The following is a 23,366-nucleotide window of genomic DNA, read 5'->3' on the forward strand; positions in this document are numbered from 1 at the left end:
TTTATCAGAGACCAGGATTGCAACCCCTGCTTTTTATTTGTTTTCCATTTGCTTGGTAGATCTTTCTCCATCCCTTTATTTTGAGCCTATGTGTGTCTCTACACATGAGATGGGTCTCCTGAATACAGCACACTGATGGGTCTTGACTCCTTATCCAATTTGCCAGTCTGTGTCTTTTAATTGGAGTATTTAGCCCATTTACATTTAAGGTTAATATTGTTATGTGTGAACTTGATCCTGTCATTATGATATTAGCTGGTTATTTTCCTCGTTAGTTGATGCAGTTTCTTCCTAGCATCAGTGGTCTTTACAATTTGGCATGTTTTTACAATGACTGGTACCAGTTATTCCTTTCCATATTTAGTGCTTCCTTCAGGAGCTCCTGTAAGGCAGGCTTGGTGGTGACAAAATCTCTCAACATTTGATTGTCTGTAAAGTATTTTATTTCCCCTTCACCTATGAAGCTTAGTTTGACTATTTTCAAAAGAATTGAAAATTCTTTTCTTTAAAAACGTCGAATATTGACCTCCACTCTCTTCTGGCTTGTAGAGTTTCTGCCAAGAGATCTGTTCTTAGTCTGATGGGCTTCCATTTGTGGGTAACCCGACCTTTCTCTCTGGCTGCCCTTCACATTTTTTCCTTCATTTCAACTTTGGTGAATCTGAGAATTATGTATCTTGGAGTTGGTCTTCTCGAGGAGTATCTTTGTGGTGTTCTCTGTATTTCCTGAATTTGAATGTTGGCCTGCCTTGCTAGGTTGGAGAAATTCTCCTGGATAATATCCTGGAGAGTGTTTTCCAACTTGGTTCCATTCTCCCCGTCACTTTCAGGTGCACCATTCAGATATAGATTTGGTCTTTTCACATAATCCCATATTTCTTGGAGGCTTTGTTCATTTCTTTTTACTTTTTTTCTCTAAACTTCTCTTTTTGCTTCATTTCATTGATTTGATCTTCAACCACTGATACCTTTTCTTCCACTTGATCAAATGGGCTACTGAAGTTTGTGCATGCATCACGTAGTTCTCATGCCATGGTTTTCAGCTTCAACAGGTCACTTAAGGACTTCTCTACACTGTTTATTCTACTTAGCCATTCTTCTAATCTATTTTCAAAGTTTTTAGCTCCTTGCGATGGGTTTGAACATCCTCCTTTAGCTCAGATAAGTTTGTTATTACCAATCGTCTGAAGCCTTCTTCTCTCAACTCATCAAAGTCATTCTCCTTCCAGCTTTGTTCCATTGCTGGTGAGGAGCCTCCTTCCTTTAGAGGAGAAGAGGCGATATGATTTTTAGAATTCTCAGCTTTTGCGCTCTGGTTTCTCTCCATCCTTGTGGTTTTATCTACCTTTGGTCTTTGATGACAGTGATGTACAAATGGGGTTTTGGTTTGTTTATTAGTTTTCCTTCTAACAGTCAGTATCTTCAGCTGCAGGTCTGTTGGAATTTGGTGGAGGTCCACTCCAGACCCTGTTTGCCTGGGTATCACCAGTGGAGGCTGCAGAAGGGCGAATATTACAGAACGGCAGATGTTGCTGCCTGCTCCTTCTCTGAAAGCTTCCTCTCAGAGGGGCACCCAGCTGTATGAGGTGTCAGTTGGCCCCTACTGGTAGATGTATCCCAGTTAAGCTACTCAGGGATCAGGGACCCACTTGAGAAGGCAGTCTGTCCATTCTTGGATCTTAAACTCCATGCTGGGAGAACCACTACTCTTTCCAAAGCTGTCAGACAGGGACATTTAAGTCTGCAGAAGTTTCTGCTGCCTTTTGTTCAGTTATGCCCTGCCCCCAGAGGTGGAGTCTACAGAGGCAGGCAGACCTCCTTGAGTTGTGGTGTGCTCCACCCAGTTCGAGCTTCCCAGCCTCTTTATTTACCTACTCAAGTCTCAGCAATGGTGGATGCCTCTCCCCCAGCCTCACTGTTTCCTTGCAGTTCGATCTCAGACTGCTGTGCTAGCAGTGAGTGAGGCTCCAGGGGCATGGGACCCTCCAAGCCAGGTGCACGATATAATCTCCTGGTGTGCCATTTGCTAAGGCCATTGGAAAAGCACAGTATTAGGGTGGGAGTGTCCCAATTTTCCAGGTACCATCTGTCACAGCTTCCTTTGGCTAGGAAAGGAAATTCCCCAACCCCTTGTGCTTCCTGGGTGAGGTGATCCCCCACCCTGCTCTTTGGGCTGCACCCACAGTCTGACAAGCTCCAGTGAGATGAACCTGGTATCTCAGTTGGAAATGCAGAAATCACCCATCTTATGCATTGCTCACGCTGGGAGCTGCTGACTGGAGCTGTTCCTATTTGGCCATCTTGGAACCTCTGCCACTCCTCGTTGATTGATGGGCATTTGGGTTGGTCCACGATTTTGCAATTGTGCTGCTATAACATGCATGCATAAGTATCTTTTCTGAATAATGACTTATTTTCCTCTTGATAGATACCCTATAGTGGAACTGCTGGATCAAATGGTAGTTCTACTTTTAGCTCTTTAAGGAATCTCCACACGGTTTTCCTTAGTGGCTGTAGTAGTTTACATTCCCACCAGCAGTGTAGAAGTGTTCCCTGTTCACCACATCCACACAAACATCTACTGCTTTTTATTTTTTTATTATGGCCATTCTTGCAGGAGTAAAGTGGTATCACATTGTGGTTTTGTTTTGCATTTACCTGATCATTAGTAATGTTGAGCATTTTTTCAGATGTCTGTTGGCCATTTGTATATCTTCTTTTGAGAATCACCTATTCATGTCTTTAGCCCATTTTTTGATAGGATTGTTTTTTTTCTTACTGATTTGAGTTCGTTATAGCTTCTGGATATTAGTTCTTTGTCAGATGTATAGATTATGAAGATTTTCTCCATTCTCACTGCTTGTTATTGTTCTGTTCAGGATATGTAATTCTTCTTGTTTTAAGCTGGAAGAGTTTTATTTTTCCAGGAATTTAGCCATCTCTTCTAGGTTTTCTAGTTTATGTGCATAAAGGTGCTCATAGTTGCCTTGAATGATCTTTTGTATTTCAGTGGTGTCAGTTGTAACATCTCCTGTTTCATTTCTTAGTAAGATTATTTGGATTTTCCCTCTTCTTTTCTTGGTTAATCTTGCTAATGGTCTATCAATTTTATTTATCTTTTCAAAGAACCAGATTTTCATTTTCTTTTGTTTTTCTTTTTTTGTTTGTTTGTTTCAATTTCATTTAGTTCTGATCTGATATTGATTATTTCCTTTCTTTTGCTGGGTTTGGGTTTGGTTTGTTCTTGTTTTCTCTAGTTCCTTGAGGTATAACCTTAGACTGTCTGTGTGCTTTCAGACTTTTTGATGTAGGTGTTTAGGGCTATGGACTTTCCTCGTAGCACTGTCTTTGCTGTATCCCAGAGGTTTTGATAGGTTGTATCATTACTGTCATTCAGTTCAAATAATTTTTTTAAATTTCCATCTTGATTTTTTTATCAAATACTCACTCTGGTGCAGGTTATTTAATTTCCAAGTATTTGCACGGTTTTGAAGTTTCCTTTTGGAGTTGATTTCAAATTTTACTCAACCATGGTCTAAGAGAGTGCTTGATGTAATTTCAATTTTCTGAAATTTACTGAGGCTCAATTTATGGTCTATCATATGGTCTTTCCTGGAGAAAGTTCCATGTGCTGTTGAATAGAATGTGTATTCTCTGGTTGTTGGATGAAAAGTTCTGTATATATCTGCTAAGTCCATTTGTTTCAAGGTGTAGTTTAAATCCATTGTTTGTTGACTTTCTGCCTAGATGAAGTATTTAGTGCTGTCAGTGGAGTATTGAAGTCCCCCACTATTACTGTGTTGCTGACTGTCTCATTTCCTAGGTTTATTAGTAATTGTTTTATAAATTTGGGAGCTTAGAGAATAAAATATGTATGTCCATTGCAAACAAACTTTAAAACTTGGAGAAAATGAATCTTCTTCTAGAAAACCATATATTCAAGTTGACTCATAAATGAAAAAACATTTTTAATTGCTACATTAGCATCTTCAAAGGTAATTAAATATGTACTATTTTAAAAGTCACTACAATAATACACATTTATAAGTATTTCATCTTATCTATTAAGGATAGATTATTTCAGTGTTACTTATTCCAGACAACAGCAAAAGATGAGTGCTTCTCAGTTCATTTTATTAACCCAGCATAGCATTAGCACAAGAAAATAAAACTATAGACCAATTTCACTAAATGCCTGTAGGAGGGGGAGAAAAAGGTACATATTAGCAAATATAATCAAACAATGTACCAAAAAATATATTACTACTAAGCTAGGAATGTTCTAAGAATACCAAGGTTATTCAATACCAGGAAATTTATCAACATAATGCAAAATCAAAAAATAATCTAAAGGAAAATTGTTTTGATTAATCAATACTAAAATGTCATCAGATACAAATAAGACCTCCAATCAAATTCAACAGACATACTTGTTTTATTAAGAAAATTAGAAAATAGAAACTAAAAAATGGAATAAAATACTAAAATTTAATAAACCTTAGTTTGAGACCAAAAGCACATATTATTCCTATTGGTAAAACACTAAAATCTCTTCAATTAAAATCAGAACTTGGCAAGGATGGCTAGTATAACTATTATTATTTGCCATAGTCTTGAGAAGGTCCAAGCAAATACAATGAGATAAACATAATCAATACTCATACTAGAAAAGAAGATACAAATCTATCTTTGTTGGCAGTATAATTTTAATGAGAAAAATTTGTACAAGACAAAAAATAAAAATCAGTTGCTTTTCTTAATAGCACAGCTGTATGTAAATATAAAACAACTTCACTTTGCCTTCTATTCTCCCTTTAAATTTGCTCAATGGTGTTAATTATCCTTTTTCCCCTCAAATAAAAGTTCAGACATGGTCATTCCTGGATCACAAAATACCAGTTCCACTTAGTAATTTGGTTGTCCATTTTTATACAACAGGCTAATCTATCCACATTAAATTTCATGCTTTCATGTGGCCAGGTGTGGTGGCTCATGCCTGTAATTCCTGCACTTTGGGAGGCCAAGGTAGGCAGACACCTGAAGTCAGGAGTTCAATACCAGCCTGACCAACATGGTGAAACCTGTCTCTACTAAAAATATAAAAATTAACTAGGCATGGTGGTGTACAGCTGTAATTCCAGCTACTCGGGAAGCGGAGGCAGGAGAATCATTTGAACCCGAGAAGAAGAGGTTGCAGTGAGCCAAGATTGCACCGCTGCATTCCAGCCTGGGCGACAGAGCAAGCTCAATCTCAAAAAAAAAAAAAAAAATCATGCTTTTTCCTTCCGCATTTGGGACTGACTTAGCTAGAAAATTTCAAGGGTAAAGGGAAACTGAAATTCTTTCTCCCCTGTTTTGCTCCCTATAGCACATGGCCCTTCAGCATGGAGTTCAGGGACAGGAAAGGAGGAAAGGAGATTTCTTTCTTCACTGAGATGACTGAGTTGATTTAGCTTCACTGCTCTCTGGGTTTGGCATTCAGTCATCCATCCTTGTCTTGTGGAACAGTTTTACGGATGCTTTGGAGACCCCATGGCTGGAATTCTTCCACTTGTAATTTTCTTTACTTTGGGAAAAGGCACATCTATTCCAGCTGGTTGTTTGCTCCTTCCCCAACCTTTGGCATCTCATAACATCTTCAGCTTTCCCTGATGAGTGATCTTTGTCTCTTAAGGTGGTTCATTTGGTCAGAACTTAAAGCACAGTATCTTTTTCCTATAGCTGAGCCACATCAATTCCAGACAACATGCTCACATCCTTTCCCTGACAGCCTCTGGAGTGCTGAACAATTCCAGCCAAGAAGCAGCCTGTCATTGGCTTTCTCCTTCATTGCAGCCAATTAATCTTCCACCTGTTAGACTTTCCGGGCAGAAGTCAGTACACTATGTCCCCTTACCTCAGACTTCAGGAATACATATTAAGCTCTCCAAGTTGTGTTTCTAAAACCCTTCCCTCTTGATTTGAGGTGCAAGGTGAGGGCTATAAGCCTTTTATCCTCTCAATAAGAGTGAGGAATTCAAGAGTCACCAGCTGGTTTTCAGCCTCCTGCTTTATAAATCCCTCACTTTGATGTGTTTTTTCTACTTTCTTTGTGCTTCAACTAGAACTTCTATTTTAACCTCTTGTTACACTTTCAAGCCCAAACTAGAATTAGAAATAAGAAATTTTCCAGTCAGAATTGTAACAAAAAAAAACCTACAAAATACTTTGAATACCTTTAATGAGAAAGGTGCAAGACTTCTACATAGAAAATTATAAAACCTTAAAAACATTATATATGAATGGCTTACAAAACTTTGCCATGCTGTCAGATAACAAGATATAATTCATAATAATTTTTGAAATTATATGTATAAATTACATGTGAGAAAATTGCTATTTTAATGCATAATTACATAACATTTTAAAGCTTTTGAGTCTGATCTAGAATAATATGTATAATAACAACCCATCAATACCTAGTGAAATATAAAAAATAAATAAATGGGAGAGGGAACTGTCCTTGCCTGGCCTTGCCTTGCTAGGTATCAGAACATACGTTAAACTACTATCAGCATTATCAGTGTGGTACTGGCATAGTAAGCTACAAATAGATCAACAAGAAGAAGAGAAAATTAAGCAAAAGACCCCAGCATATATGATAATACAATTGATGACCAAATTGCTGTTTTATTCAGTTGTGAGATAAGATTTTAGTTAATAGATGAAACTGGCACAACTTATTCTCCACAGGAAGAAAACAAAATTAAACTTCTTTTATACTAGGTATTAAAATAAAACCTGGATTTATTAGAGACTTAAAATATGAATCAGTGAATATCTCAGGACAAAATCTAAGATTTTGGAATAGCCTAGAGATGAAGGAATAATTCTTAACCAAGACAGAAAATTCTGGAGCTGTAAAAGAAAATATTAGGACAATTTTTAAAAAACTTTTGAATTACCTGGGATTTCACATCTAAAGTTAGTAGAAAAATAATAGATTTGAAGAAACTATTTCTGAGGTGACAACAGATTAACGTAATATTCAAAGAGCTCTTTAGTATTGTCAAAACAAAGATAAGTTCGAAGAAAAATGATAAAGCATATGAACAGACATCTCACTGAAGAGTATACAGATGGCCAACAAGTACAAGGTGCTCAAACTCACTAGCAATCAGGGAAATACCATTAAAGTAATAACTAGACAAACCACCCTCATCAGATTGTCAAAAATTAGAGAGAGCAATGATATATATTCCTGGAGGGAATTCAAGAAGTTTATACACACTTTTTTATGGAAACATGAATTGTAATTTTAGAATGCAATCTGACAGCATGTGGAAATGGCTGTGATGCAAGAATTAGAGGCCATGCAAGGCCTCAACGTGGATTTTCCCTTAAGAAGTATTACTTCAGAAGTGTCACTGTTGAATCCTCATTTCCCCATGGCTACGAACAACCCAAATCCCTGATATAATCCCAAGAATGAAAGGGGCACTAGTCAGCCTAGTGGTAGGTTGATTACATTATGGGAGAGGCAGGAATTTGTCCTTAATTCTCCTGATTATTTATTCTGGATTTGGATTTTCTTTCCCTGCTAGTCATGGTTCTTCCACCATTTCTTTTGAGGGACTTCATCAACATATGTCATTATGGTATCCTGCACAATATTACTTCTAAGCAACAGGCTTCACAGTGAAAGAAATAAGGCAAGGAGAGATACTGAACTTATGAAATTTATCACCCAAAAGTTGTTGGCCTTATAAAATGGCAATATAGTATATTAAGACTCTGTGGCAGCATCACCTGGGCCGCCTTTCAGGGTCATGGCGCCATTCTGAAAGATGTCATGTATGCTGTGAAACTGACACATGGTACTATATCTTCCACAACCATATGACAAAGATTCAGAAACCAAGGGGGAGCAGCAGAGCAGTCTGTCTCGTGATCATCCCTAAAGACCCCACTCACAATTTTTCCTCTCTCTGTGACTCTGAGCTCCACTCATTCAGAGGCTTTTGGCACCCAAAAGGGAAAAGCTCTCAAGAGATGTAGCCATAGCCCTGTTGAATCAATTTACATCATCCACCTCCCTTTCAGGCTTCCATGAAACCACACAAACAGGTACGAAGGGGCTTGAAGGTGTTGCCCCGAGTGACCGATCACAATAGGCACAGAAAGGAGGGTCACGCATTCATTTATTTATTCAATAAAGAGAGCCTGCTATGAGCAGGCACTGTTCCAAGTGCTTAGGACACAGCAGAAAACAAAAATGACAAAATCCTCCCTTCATGGACCTTACATTTCAGTGAGGGGCGAGGCATTCTAGTGATTTGTGAGAAGGCAGATTATAAGCGCTGTGGAAAAACAGAAACAAACAAAAATGCTGAGAAGAAAAAGAGAAGGAATCCCTGGGGGGGATCAGGGTGTTTTCATAAGATTTCAAGATATTTTCGGATGCAAGGAGACAACTCATTTGGATAGATGAATGGCGGAACTTTTTGTTACTTACAGCTTCAAATGGGAGAAGACTGCCATAGGGCCACATGGAGGTTTTGCTTGGAGAGGGCTTTTGTGTGGCAAGTCGGGTGGGCTTAGTTAGGTTTTGAGGGCTCTCTGTAGGTTGGCTAATTTGAATAATTCTGAGGGCTCCAAGGTGTGACCCTAGTTGTCTGATGCCTGGCCCAGGGCAGTTAGGACAGGTGTGTGGTAGCCTGGAATGTGAGAGTCCAGAGAAATGATTAGCCTCCAACCAGGGCCCCAGACTGGGTTAAGACAGCATTTCTTAAAAAACCTTATCACACAGAGGAAGGTTGGAAGTAAATAGAGTGTACAGGGTATGACAAGGTAGGCCTCAGGGAGAAGGAGAAGGGAGGGATTGAAAAAAACACTGAAGGTGAGAGAATTAGCCAGCAGGTGAAAAAGTGTTCTGGTAAAACCCAGGTAACCCTCTCAGTCAAAGAAGAATATGGATGAGGAAAAAAAATTACATCTTTCTGTGAACTCCAACAGAAACTTAATGTATTCTTAACTGTGAAAATCAGCATAAAAATCACAGTTGTATTATCAGCACTTTGTCACCAAGAGAAATCAGATCCGTTTTTATCACATGACAGTTGTTATATACTGTATTAAAATATGCTGGTGCCCCTCTCAATGTGAAACTGCTATAGTTATTATGCCTACCTGCTGCTAGATCTTGCTATTTAAATACATTGCAAAAGAACTATACTGTTTTCTTCATGACAAAACATTTGTTATAATTTATTAATTGTATTCCAAAAAGGTAGATTTGTTTTATAATCTTATGTATTTTACGGTAGGAATTTAAAAACATTATTCTGAGGAGGGTTCCCACTAGCTTCCCCAGACTGCTATAGAGGCCCATGACACGCATACATGCACAGGCGCATGCGCACACACACACACACACACACACACACACAGTGAGAAGCCTGCCTTGGGGTAGTGCCTTGCACATCCAGTGGTAAGTTAATAGAAGCCTATTGAAGCTCTTGACCACAGGCCCACCATGGCCTGGCCTCTGAGGAATGAAGACCACACCAGATAAAGAATCCAGCCAGCTGCAGGGAAGGCAGGAAGCAAGGAGGACATAGGAAAAAGAATTTAAATTTGCTTCCCCTACATGAAAGGAGAGAGCATCCAAGGAAGAAAGTTATGTATGAGGAGTGGCCTTCTGACCAGTTCCAGGAATCTGGAGTTTAGCCCCAGGGCTTCCTGGTGAATGCGTCATTTGCAGGTTTGCTCTGAGATCCATTTCTCACCCTGTACAAGCTACATTTTCTCCTGACAATGGAAGGTCCTGTCAGGAGACAGGCGAGTGGGGGAAAGAGAGAAGCTAGAGAATTTCTTCCCTCTCCCCTCTACTAGTAGCTGTATCTGCTATTGGTTCCAGCTCCCACTTAACAGGTCTCCAAGCTACCCATGGTCCGTCCCGTGTCCTGATGGGCAGCCCCCATTACCGAACCCAGCTCCTGCCAGGAGGTTGCAGCTCTTGGGCTTTTTTATTATTATTATACTTTATGTTCTAGGGTACATGTGCACAACACTGTGTCTTCCCTTTGTTCTTTCAGCTACAGAGGTGGCAGCTGCTTTCGGCTATTCAGTTGTTGCTATCCTCTAGGTGGCCTCACCATCCCCTGCTTGCTCTCCCTTCATAATTAGCTCCCTGTATCAAGTCTTTCCTTTTGACTATCTCTTGTGGATGCTGATAAGCAAAAAAGCACAATAGTAGCAGTACCTTTCAGTCTGCCACCAAGAAAAATCACAGATACTTCCATATCACATTACAGCTGTCATATGCTCTCTGGTTTCTGTAAAGTATTTGGGTTTAGTAACTGAAACTTAGTCTGTATCAGGACAGGATCACAACAAAAACATGAGAACAAATGGCCATTATTCAGAGATCCCTTCTGTACTTGGAACAAAATGCAATAAAAGAAAAAACTTCAAGGCGACTCCAATTGGGAAAGAAGGGTGACACTTTTATGATTATATGTCAGATTATTGCATTATGTTAAGAGGAAGTTATTATTTGAAAATGCAAGTATAAGAAGAATGCACATTGGCACTCAGCAACCAAAGGTCTGTGGGAAGCATTTATTGGGTATTACGTTTTGTTTTCAGTTTTGGATTTTGGCCACGTAGCACCTGAACTTCCTTCTTATCTGCGTACATATACATGCCTCAGGACAGGCCAATGGGATACTCTCCCCAGGATTTGCACCCGGAAGAAGTGGTCCAAAGAGAGAGTAATATTTAGAAATTATCTGTAGCTGAGGTAGTTGCACAGCTGTCCCCAGTCATAGAAATACCAGCGGCTGCATCCTGAAATAGCTGTTCATACAACGTGAACTTGGCTGTATTTGAGCTACCTATGTTCCTTTGTTTTTGCCTACTTTCCCTGCTAGTTCTCCAGCCCTCCCATCGACTATGAGGTAATCTGTCTCCTTTCCTGCTTAAGATGATCAGGGTTAGTTTATATTGCCAGTAACCAAGAAACCTAATTGGTACAGTTTTATTCCAAGTATTGCATGCTATACCAAATAAAATACTTTATTTCATTTTGTTTTCTGATTGTTGTTTGCATACTTTAACTCTTAATTATTCCAGTCATTTTTTTGTAGTGCTATAATATTCCATTATAGTTTGAGATAGGCACCTGCTCACTATTAGTACACAAAGTCTTGGGGCTATTAGATATAACAAGATCCTTTCCAATTAAAAACAATACCCAATATAAATGTTATATCTTGTGAATCACATATGATATTTTTATTTTGTTATTACTTAGAATAATTTCTTATGCCATATTAATATGAAATCTTTTTATAGGCTTTTGAAACATTATATGTTGTGGTCCCCAGAAATGAGTTAGTATTTTGTAAGATGCCACTGCCTTTTTCTAGCACTTCAACAGCTAAACCACAGTTGTCTTAAAATTATAGTTTTCCCTATAGTATCCCTGGTTAAGATTTTTTTCTTTTTTCTCTCATGATTAGAGTACATACTGATTTTTGATAAACCATCCTTATTACATTTTTGCTCTTTCTAATCTGCTTTTACACAATATCAAAAACAAAAATGAAAATTATAGTCATTTTATATGTTTGTGTCAATTACAGTCAATCTGTATATTTGTGTATGCATGTGTGTGCCTGTGTCTCCAAATGTTCAAGCACTTAGAAATCTTTAAGGACATATTGATCTTTTTAACCACTGTTTATGTATTTATTATCCATGCATATTAGAAAACAATTGAGCTTCTATTAAAACCTATTTGCTGATAAATTCATTGGTATATACTGTGTATCAATTAAATGCTTGATACTGCAAAGCCGTTAATATGTGTTTATATTTCTATTAGATATAGAAGGAGGAGTATAAGAGTTCTACAGAATTTTATGCATCCATGGCCAGGACTTGGGAGGAAAGTAAAGCGGTAGAATGTCAATCTGTGAGGAGTGCCAACTTTAATAATATAATATTTTAATAATTACATAAAATACCTGCCAGTGGCCTTTAATCGGCCAATGTCATGAATATCCCAGCCATCATAGTGAGGTAGGCAACATAACATGTTAGAAAGAGCACAGGCTTTGGAGTCAACTGAACAGGGGTTCAAAACCGGACTCTGTCATTTCTTAACTCTGTGACTTAACATCTCTGGGCCTCAATTTCTTCATCTATAAGATAGGAATAGAGGTAGAAGAGCATCTCACTGGTGTTCTGTGAGAAATAAAGTAATTTAGATAGGGCATCTAGCAGCCGGGACATAATAGATACTATAATTGCTATTTTTAATATTTTAGAATATATAATAGTGCATCTAAACAACCATATCTTGAAAAATGATATAGTAACAAACTAAAATAATGTATCCACTGAACTTGAGTGATAACCAACTCCAACCTCAATGTTTCTTAATTTCTTAATATTCATGGGCATGAAGAAATTCATGAGTTAGAAATGAGAAAATTATTCAAAACACATCAGTTTCAGAATATCTTGTGTGTGTGATAGCTAGGAGTCTTATAACAATAAACTGCTAACAAAGGAAATGTAATTCAATATAAACCTGAACAGCTTATGTAATATGAATTATAGAGGATGTGAAAATTTTACCACTCGCAAAGCTTATGCCATAAACTGTAATGTAATGCAGATACTATTATGATTTGAACCTATATGGTTCAGGGATTTTTCCCCTTTTTTGACATTTTGTGATACTATAAAACATCCTACCTATACCTAATTTAGTTACTTTGGAAAGCCAGAAGATGGCACTAATTTCTAAGAATTATGCATCTAAAAAGAATGCTTCAGATTCTAGCATGTATTATTTCTTTTGCTGGTGGAAATTATAATGCTCTACATTTTCAACAGTTTTTCTATCTTAATGTAAAATTCTGTTTGTTCTTAGCTTTTTCCTGATGATTAAAGAAGTTAGAATGGTAGGAATTAAATATCTATATAGAATGTGTGAATAATTTATTATGAGCAGGAATTGGCAACCAACCAATCATATTTATTTCATGTTTTTACCTGTGGGTGAATTGAATATTATATATCCATTTGAATAGAGAGCTTAATTTTATTCATGTATTTGGTATCTCTGTCTTGGTTAAGAAGGAAAACCTAAATGCATGTTTTCTGTACAGGCTACCATCACCTATAACTCTTGGTGATATCTCAGGACATGCTTATTTCTATTCCCTTTAAAAGATAATCACATCTGTAGGTTGCCATTTTTACTTCTAAATGATAATGCTGAACAGTGTGAAAGTGTGTTCCACAAGGAGTTTGTTCAACAACAAAAAACAAACAACAAAGACAATGATCAGGTACACAGTTTGATAACCTAATTGCATTTCGGCAGGATATTAAGCTAAATCTAGTGCTATATTACTAAGAAGTTAAGAACAAAGAGAGAGGAAAGATGTGTATACTCAAAGCTAGGAAGGAAAACTGGAGAGGCAAGTAATGGTCTTGTATTTTTGCAAATTTATCCATCTGCCTAAGGGTAGATTAACTTTCCTGGCAAAGTTAAATGTATATTTCAAGATACGCTACACTGCTGAACACCATGCTTGGAAAACTGGCATTCTGGAGTCTTTCAAAATCAGCAGTTTCCAAGAGAAAATCTATCTACCATCTGCTTGCTTCATTAAAATACATAATAGAGAAGGAAGAACTGAATTAGATTTTCACTAGCTCAGCGCTCCCTGGTGTCCACTCTGCTGGGGTTATACACAGCAGCCTATATAGAAAACAGAATCCAAGTAAAAATCAACCACAGGTTTGTCTTTTGTATCTGTTTAAAAACAGAGCAATGAACTCCAAAAAAATTTATATATTTAGAGTAAACAATCTATCTTGAAAACACTTAAAGGTTTCAAGTAATTTTTGATACAATTAAGAAAATTTTTTCAACACCACATGTATAATTTTAAACATGATCATAAATGTATCATACGGATATTTTGTCAGGTAAAAGGCAAAATAGTCTGTCAAAAACTATCAATTGCCCCAAGAAACCGAGTCAGTATTTTTAGCTCACAAATTAAAAAATACATTATTTTCAAATATTAAATGGAAACTAATGTTTATAAGATAAGTTATAAAATTACATAGTTATACAACTTAATTATTAAAAACAACAATTTGGGCCAGGCCAGGTGGCTCATGCCTGTAATCTCAGCACTTTAGGAGGCTGAGGCAGGCAGATTGCTTCAGCTCAAGAGTTCAAGACCAGCCGGGGCAATATGGTGAAACCCCATCTCTACAGAAAATACAAAAGTTAGCCGGACATGGTGGTGGATGCCTGTAGTACCAGCTACTTGGGAGGCTGAGGTGAGAGGATTGTTTGAGCCCGGGAGACGGAGGTTGCAGTGAGCCAAGATTGTACCACTGCACTCCAGTCTGAGTGACAGAATGAGACTCTGCCTCAAAATAAAAAAAAATAAAAATAAAAAATAAACGGATTTGTCAGGTTAGGAGTCCCTATGCCTTGATTTTCAGTAAGTGTTCCATTACCTGAATTTTTACCCACACTGGAAGAATTAAGATTCCATATTACTGCAAAAATTTACTAACATTTTTCAGAGGAAAGGACTTAGTACAAAAAAATTCAAACAAGCAACGATTAGCCTTGGTGATGGTGTAGAAATCAACTTCACAACTTCATCCAACAGCTCCATAAGTGCAGAATAGTCACCTAAGAACAGAGTTGTAAAGATACTAGACAAACAGTAACAGCAGAGATATACTATCATAAGATATCTTGCTATGTCCTTAACACTACTTTAACCTTTTACATGTATTCATTCAACCATTTGATAAATATGCATCTTATACCCAATTAGACCATGAAGGACAGGCAAGCTCTCTGTCTGCCCTAGTGGAATCTGCAATCTGAGTGGGGAGAAAAAAATAATAAAAAATAAACAAATAAATAACATATAATGGAATTGGGCCATGTAAATAAAGCAGGTTAAGGGACTAGAGAGTAAGGGCTGTGGTGGGGGCGGGCACAAGGAGATTAATACTTTAATAGGGTGGTCAGGAAAGGCCCTGTGAGGAGAGAACACCTGAGCAAGTCTTGAAGGAAGTGAAGGAGCAGGCCATGTAGCTTTTGGGGAAAATGTGGTTCAGGCACTGGGAACAGGAGCAGAAGCCTTGAACTGGGAATGTGTTAGGTTTGCTTAAGAAACACGAAGAAGTTCGCATGGTTGCAGCAGAATGAGCAAGAAGAAATGAGTATAAAATAAATCTGGACATTAAGAGATTTGTCCATGTTCAGGAGTTTTTATTTTATTTCAAACTTCAAGGGAAATACTGGAGGACCTTTGATATGCAATTTATATTTAAAAGACCACTTTGGCTACCATATGGAAAAGAGATTGTAAAGTGACAAAGGTAACAACAGGGAAACCAGTTAAAAAGCAAATATTATAGTTTGGGCTAGAAAGAACAGTGCATTGAACTTTGATGGTATTAACAGAGGCAGTGAAAAGCAGCAGTGTAATTTGGGATATATTTTGAAGATGAAGTTAACAGTATTTGTCAGTTTGTCAGTTGAGGTAGCAGAGAAAGATACAATTTAAGGATGATGCCTAGTTTTGCTCTGAGCAAAGAGAGGGAAGACTGGGGAACAGATCTGATTGCAAAGGAAGGGAAGGGATTTGGGTTGGGGGAAAGATTACAAATATTGGAATAAAGAGTTTTGCTTTGTGTATGATCAGCTTGCAATTTTTATCAGACATGCAAATATATGTTCATCATTATCTAGTAGTTGGTTGGATATGTGACTCTGGAGCTCTGGAAAAAACCCAGGGATAGAGACTCTGTTTACTCAGGAGTCATCCACCTGTAAGTGGTACTCATGATCAAATACAGAATGATGGTAGATGGAGATAACTGGAAAAATAGGAGAATGAGGAGCAGCAGTCATTAAGGTAGGAAAAATACCAGGAGAGTGCAGTGGTCATGGAGACCAAGTAAAGAAAGCATTTCAAGAGAAAAGAAATATTCAACCTTGTCAGTTGCTTCTGAGACACTGAATAAGATAAAAACAGAACTGACATTTAGTTTAGAAAGACTGTGGTCACTAGCGATCTTAACATACAAAAGTTCAAAGGAAAGATAGAGAAGATAGCCTGACTGGAATAACATCAAGCATGAATGGGTAATAAAATTTTGAAAGAGTCAATACAGACAACCCTTTAGAAGCCCCTTGCTAGTATGGTGAGCAGAGAAACATGCAGTAGCTAGAGAAGAATGTGGAGTAGAGGGAAGCTTTTTATTTATAATGGGGACATTCTAGCATATTTCATGTTAAAGGGAATGCTGCAGTAGAGAAGAAGAATTTGGTAACTCCTGGGAAGCAGGACAGAATTTCTGAAGTGATGCCCTTGAGCAGATGAGAAGGGGTGGATGAAATACCCGGGCAGAGTCAGCCTTGTCAGCAGAAGGAAGGCAAAGCATAGGGATAAAAATGAAAGATTTGAGGGTGGGAGAATTTGACAGTGAAAGCATCCGGTAGTTCTCTGTTGATGGGTTTATTTTTCTCAGCAAAATAAAAAGCAAAATTATTAACTGATGAGAGACAATAAATATTAGATGTTTGAGGAGAGAGGAAGCATTAAATAGCCATTTTAGAGGCTGGGAAAGTGACTTGACTGGAAATACGTAGCAGGATTGCAGGTCTGGTGGGAGAGGTTTGCCCACTTGAATTGTATGGTTAGCTCGAGTGTTTCCTTCAGCCATAGGCTTTTCTCATTCTTCACAAATGTTAGGTACTCTCACGTTCTCATTTTATGAACAAGGAAAATAAAACAGAAAAGTGAAATCACTTGCCCAAGTTTACACAGAAAGTGAGGCCATCCAGAATCGAGCCTGAACTGGCCAGCCCCAGCTGCCTCCCTCCATCACTATGCCATAGAGTAGCTTATGTTTTACTACCAGCCAGTGAGCTTCAGGATGCATCCCTGTAGAGTTGAGGAAAGATGTTCTGAAACCTGAGCTATTTATATATCTTTTTCCTACATCCCAATAGCTCATCTTAGCCACTTCTGTGCATTATGCATAAAATTTTAATAATTCAGATTAAAAGAAAGACTAACCACAGATTTTTTTTTTCCTTTTTTTTTTTTTTTTTTGAGATGGAATCTCACTCCAACTCCCAGCCTGGAGTGCAGTGGCCCGATCTCGGCTCCCTGAAACCTCTGCCTCCCGGATTCAAGTGATTCTCCTGCCTCAGCCTCCCGAGTAGCTGGGACTACAGGCATGTGCCACCATGCCCAGCTAATTTATTTATTTATTTTTAAGTAGAGACAGGGCTTCACCATGTTGGCTAGTATGGTCTGGATCTCCTGACCTCATGATCTGCCCGCCTCAGCCTCTCAAAGTTCTGGGATTACAGGTTTGAGCCACTGTGCCTGGCCACAGTAAAATATTTTTAAAAGGAAAATATAGTTACATTAAAAAACAATAATGCCTTATTTCTCTGCCATATTGGGAATGAGAAAAAATTGCTTTAGTAAATGATTAGAAAATAGAATCTTATACCCTGTCTGTGATAACTTTTGGTAAAAAGTGTTTTATAAGCATAATATAACATTCTAAAAAGATTATACATTGAGCCTATAATATAGCACTGTAATATAATAGAAAATATCGCAATATTCTCTCTTTACTCAAGGCTCTTAGAATTTTTAATGCTCCTAGATGATGTCTGGATACCTTTTGACTGTGCCTGAAATGATCCCAGAGCATTATTAGTGGTTTTGCTTTCTTCTACACATTAAACAATTTATTTTGGCTTAAATTCCAGCATCTCCCTTTTTTCCTCACGTTCCCAATTCATTCATGTAACTTTAGAAGAACTGACCAAAAATGCATGACTTTACACGTGGTATCTGTGAGGCAACTAGGGATTGCAAACATTTTTTAAAATGTATTTAATAACCCAAAAATATTCCCATTACAATCTGTTCAATTTTCTGACTAGATGATGACTGATCCTCCCAGAAGGTTAATCTGGGAATTTGTGCAGTAGAGTAACCAAATTAACCAAATGTTACCTGGTGGAAGATGGGAAAGGGCTTAAAATATTGAAAAGAATCATTTGTAAGATTGAAAGTCTTCTCCTAATCTGAGTCCCTCGCGTTCTCCTGCCTAATCCAGAGTGATAGAGACAGTGTGACTGAAGACATAGAAGCCTCTTAGTGATGGATTATATTATCTTTGACCCCTTCTCCTGATTTCTATTGCTCCCCATAGAGGCCCTATCTTTTTAGAGGTTCAAAGTTATCAAAAGAAAAAGCCCCTTGAAGTAAGTCACAACTAATGGTTTACAGGAAGAACTTACCTATCAAAATATGCTTGGATCTCTCTGCGTTACCATTCAATAGAAATAGAATGTGAGCTGCCTATGTAATATTTTTTCTAGTAGCGACATTTTCAAAGTAAAAAGAAACAGATGAAATTTATTTCAGTAATACATTTAACCCAATGTTTAATGGATATGGGAATGTTATTAATAATATATTTTAATTGTTTCATACTAAGCCCTTCCCACACAGGCCTAGCCACAATTCAAATGCTCAACAGCTGCAGGTACCACTAGACTAAGAAATGCTGAGCATGTGACAGATCCATTCCTATGGGTCATGGTTATTATCAGTCTTCGTTATTATTCTCAAACTTCAAAAGTACTTATTTTTGATAGTATAAAATTATATCATGAAACTAACTGATTGCACACTAACATATTTCTATTAACTGTTTAAATATCACACCATTACCTTCTTTAATGAGTTACCCATAAATTGCCTTACATTTACACTTCTGCATAAGCTTAATTGTTAGATTTCTTGATATCAAAGTTCTCATTTTCATCCTTGACCAAAGTATGGTCCTCTGGCTCTCTGTCTAATCTTTGATTCACACTTCATCAACAGAGTAATATTTCTAAAAAGCAACTTTTATCATTGCCCAACTACTTTAGGATAATAAAGAAAATATAAAGTTCTTCATGATTTGACCACTATCTTGTTTCATTTCCTTCCATTCTTTTTAGTCTTCATTCTAAAATTTGCAGACTTCATAAGTTCCCTGAGTATGACATGTTGTTTTGGTCTTCACATCCTAGAACATGCTATTTCTTCTGCCTGAAAGTTCTTATACCAGGCCTCAATTTTCAATCCAGTTCAGCTGAATAAATTTATTGACCTCACACTAATTCCTTGAGGGACTAGTGCTTTTTTATCTTTGTGTCACTAGTATCTAGCACAGGGTCTGACAGTAAAATACTATATATATGAGATATGTATTTGTCAATCTAGCCTAAATGTAATGAAACCTTTAGGTAGACTCAGTTGTAAATTATTAACAGGAAGAAATATTAAAAGCAAAATACAGTCATTCCTTTTCTATTTTAGTGTTAAATTTAACTGAATTCTATTTTCATAGTTTTTAATGCCAACATTGAATGATGGTCAGTATTTTTATTCTGTTTCAATTCCAGTACATTTCATTTCCCTCGGTCACCCTCCCCATAGTACTACTGAAAGTGATATACCTGATGGGAAGAGTGTTATTATCTCAGGGACACAATTTATAAAGTTTTCATTAGATTAAAAAATAAGTATAAGAAGCAAAATGTCTCAAAATCCCTACTTCACATTCTGGTGAGTTTTGAGAAAATTAACCTATGCCACACATCCCAGAGAATAAACTGTTAAGATTTTAATAAAATATCAAAACAAAGTATTCAGCTTATTCACACAAATATCTTAGTTTAATAGTCATATAATAAACTTATAAGATTTTAATAAAATATCAAAACAAAGCATTCAGCTTATTCACACAAAAATCTTAGTTTAATAGTCATATGAAACAAAGATATATAAACATTTGACAATAAGAATCATTTTTCCCAGGACAGCACAATTATTTGCTACACAATTATAAACAGATGTAGGAAGCTCTTTTAAGCATTAGATACCAGAGTGAGGATATTTCTTAAGGCTTATAAAAATTCTAGTTTTACAGCTTCCCTGGAGTTCAAACATCTCTTGAGAAGGAAACAACACAAGCTCTTATGTTCTCAACCGAGCTGTCCCCAACCAATAAAAATAGATCCTAGGAACATCCCTTAATCTGGTGACATCATCCATAAAAGACAGGAATGGGGTGTCAAAAATCCCCCTTTCTATTTTCTGTTGTCCTCTTGGGGTAAGGAAATGTAAAAAGCCAGTGGGGACTTATGAAGGAAACAGTATAATGAAAGAGAAGAGTTTGATACAAGAAGCACCTCTCAATTAAATTCCATTTTTTTCCACACTGGCCCTTGAACTTCTATTTTACCATTTCCTGTTTTTAATAAATCTCCCTACACTTTCACACCTATTGAATTCCATGCTTTTATTACTTAACAAGCATCCCAGCAAAGAAAGAATGAACATTTCTTTTAAACAAGTATTTTTACTTAAAGCAAAGTTCTGGTCACTAACCAATGGTGATGGAAAACTGACCAATTTCCTTCCTGTTTCTTGACTTTCCTAGCCCTGACCTGGGGCTTTGGTTCATATAAAGGTGCAGGATTAGAAAAGCACAGTTTTTTTCAAAGCTGTGAGCTCCTCTCTAAGTCATATCCAGGTTTTGGATGCCAAATCATGTTTACAAGGCACCTGAGCAAATACTTTGGCTGCCAGTAATCTTTTCTATTTCTAAAATTAAGCTTCAAAATATAGGGGTCTGCTTTTTAAGTAAATTATCCATTATGTAGAAAGAGTATGCTAATGAAAGGTTTTATATGAGATCTCAAAACATTGCACTTGCTTTGTTCTTGTTTTGAAATTTCCTATTGAGTCACTTAGTTGCTCAATGCTAAAGGGCACTAAAGTATAATTAATGTAATAGTAAACAGACTATTTGGCCAGATAAATCAGCAAAACATAACCCTCACTTTACAAATACATGTACAGGTTTATTTTAACTGTTTGGTTTGGGTTTTTCCACAGCTATTAATATCACTCAGCCGAGGTTCAGTGGCACGGACGCCTTTGGATACACCTCATTCCTGGCTTATTCACGGATCTCAGACATCAGCTTCCATTACGAATTCCACCTGAAGTTTCAGCTGGCAAACAACCACTCAGCACTGCAAAATAACTTGATATTCTTTACTGGACAGAAAGGCCATGGTAAGATTAATTGAACCCTCTAGGACTTGCCTTGATCCTTTAAGAATACTTTAGAGATTCCTCAGGGAGATTCTAATTGGCTGTGGTTAAAAAAAAAAAAAGGCATTTGCCTAGATGCAGCCTCCTCCTGTTTTCTACCTTGAGCATGTTCCTTGTAGTCCCAAGTATTTAGCAGTTCCCTGACCCTTTCTGATGCTCTACTTTACATCAGGGCTACTGTATTAGTCAGTTTTCATGCTGCTATAAGAACTGCCAGAGACTGAATAATTTACAAAGGAAAGTGGTTTAATTGACTCACTGTTCAGCATGAATGGGGAGGCCTCAGGAAACTTATAATCGCGGTGGAAGGTGAAGAGAGAGCACCTTCTTCACGAGGCAGCAGGAAGAAGTGCCGAGCAAAGGGGAGAATAGCTCCTTATAAAACCATCAGATCTCCTGAGAACTCACTCACTATCAGGAGAACGCACGAGGAAAACCAGCCCCATGATTTAATTACCTCCACCTGGTCTCTCCCTTGACACCTGGGGATTATGGGGATTACAATTCAAGATGAGGTTTGCATGGGAACACAAAACCTAACCATATTAGCTACCTTTTATAATCAAAAGAAAAAATTCTTACAGGCAAACATGAGGACAGGCAAGGTGACCAAGTCACATGGGAAGTAAGTTTATTGATTTGTCCTTTCCTCTGTTTCTTTCTGTTTCCATATGTGAAGAGAGAAGGGAAATTCTCATTTTCCTGTGTGTTATAAAATGGAAACAGTTGTTGCCCTCAGAGAAAACCATTCTAAATTAAAGGAGCAAGAAGTAAGAAAGTACTCAGCCCGTAACAAAGTACTCCAGTGCCCTGGAATTGGTGGGAAATCAACTTATAATTTAAGTTTGTCTCTCTTAAGTAGAAACTAGTTATGCATGTGTTAAGTCAAGGGAAATTACCTATGTTTTACTTTTAAGTCTGCAATCAATAGTTAACCAATTAATCACTTAACTTATCTGAGTTCAGTGTTTTCATCTGTGAGATCAACATATTGTAACAGAAAAAGATCTTTCTCTCAGCTGTCAGTGCTTCTACTGTGCTAGGGTAAATAACATATTCTGTGTTTTTCAACTCAATCAGTGACTGTCTCTTAACACCAAACACTCTTTTCTGTATTAGCACATGTCTGAAAGGAGCCTACACCCCCAATGAAATGTGGTATTTCAGCCTCCCACCATGTCTGCTAGGATGGGTACTCTATCATATGAAGTGCAATTCATTCTACCTCCAAAATTTGTTTGAATCTCTTCCCCATCTCTATGCTGAAACCTCATGACCTCCTCCTGACTGGTCTCCCTACTGATTTCCTGCCTTCAATTAATTCTCCACATTGCAATAAGAGTTAGCCTCTTAAAAGGTTTATTAGATCATGTCTGAACCTTGTTTAAAACCCATCTGTGGCTTTTTACTGCACTTACAATGCAATCCATACCTTCTTATCATATTCTCAAAGGGCCTTCAGGATCAGATCCCAGTCTGTATCTCTGAACACAACCAGGCCACTCTCACTATCTCTGTGCTCTTCTCCTAAGCTCTTCTTCCAGTGCCTTAACCACCAAGTGCTTTCCTGTCTCAGAGGTTTTGTGCATGCTTTTTCCTTGGCCCTGACAGGAAATAGCTATCATAGTAGTCAAGGGAGCAGGCTCTAGAGACTGGTGATGTAGACGTGAATCAGTCTCCACCATGTGCAAATTATGTGTCAAGTTACTTAATATATTTGTGCCTCTATTTTCTAACCTATCCAATGAGTATAGTAAAAGTACATTTCCTTACAGCGTTGTGAGGAATAACGAACTTAATACATGGAAGTTCTTAAAATATCGTTGGACTCGGCCGGGCGTGGTGGCTCATGCCTGTAATCCCAGCACTTTGGGAGGCCAAGGCGGGCAGATCACCTGAAGTCAGGAGTTTGAGACCAGCCTGACCAACATGGAGAAGAGCCCATCTCTACTAAAAATACAAAATTAGCCGGGCATGGTGGTGCATGCCTGTAATTCTAGCTACTTGGGAGGCTGAGGCAGGAGAATCGCTTGAACCCAGGAGGCGGAGGTTCCAGTGAGCCAAGATCGCACCATTGCACTCCAGCCTGGGCAACAAGAGCAAAACTCCATCTCA

At 37.7% G+C, this 23,366-nt stretch overlaps 1 protein-coding gene across 1 annotated transcript in view; it reads left to right on the forward strand.

The window, feature by feature from the left end:
• EYS (eyes shut homolog) overlaps positions 1 to 23,366 on the forward strand; it is a 1,801,461-nt gene that overhangs the window by 1,681,035 nt on the left and 97,060 nt on the right. The window contains exon 32 of the mRNA XM_026455461.1: positions 21,030 to 21,212. Within this exon, the coding sequence (XP_026311246.1) occupies positions 21,030 to 21,212 (183 nt within the window). The remainder of the gene's footprint in view (positions 1 to 21,029; positions 21,213 to 23,366) is intronic.

The sequence above is a fragment of the Piliocolobus tephrosceles genome, chromosome 5 (assembly GCF_002776525.5).
Source record: "Piliocolobus tephrosceles isolate RC106 chromosome 5, ASM277652v3, whole genome shotgun sequence".
NCBI classification, from domain to species: domain Eukaryota; kingdom Metazoa; phylum Chordata; class Mammalia; order Primates; family Cercopithecidae; genus Piliocolobus; species Piliocolobus tephrosceles.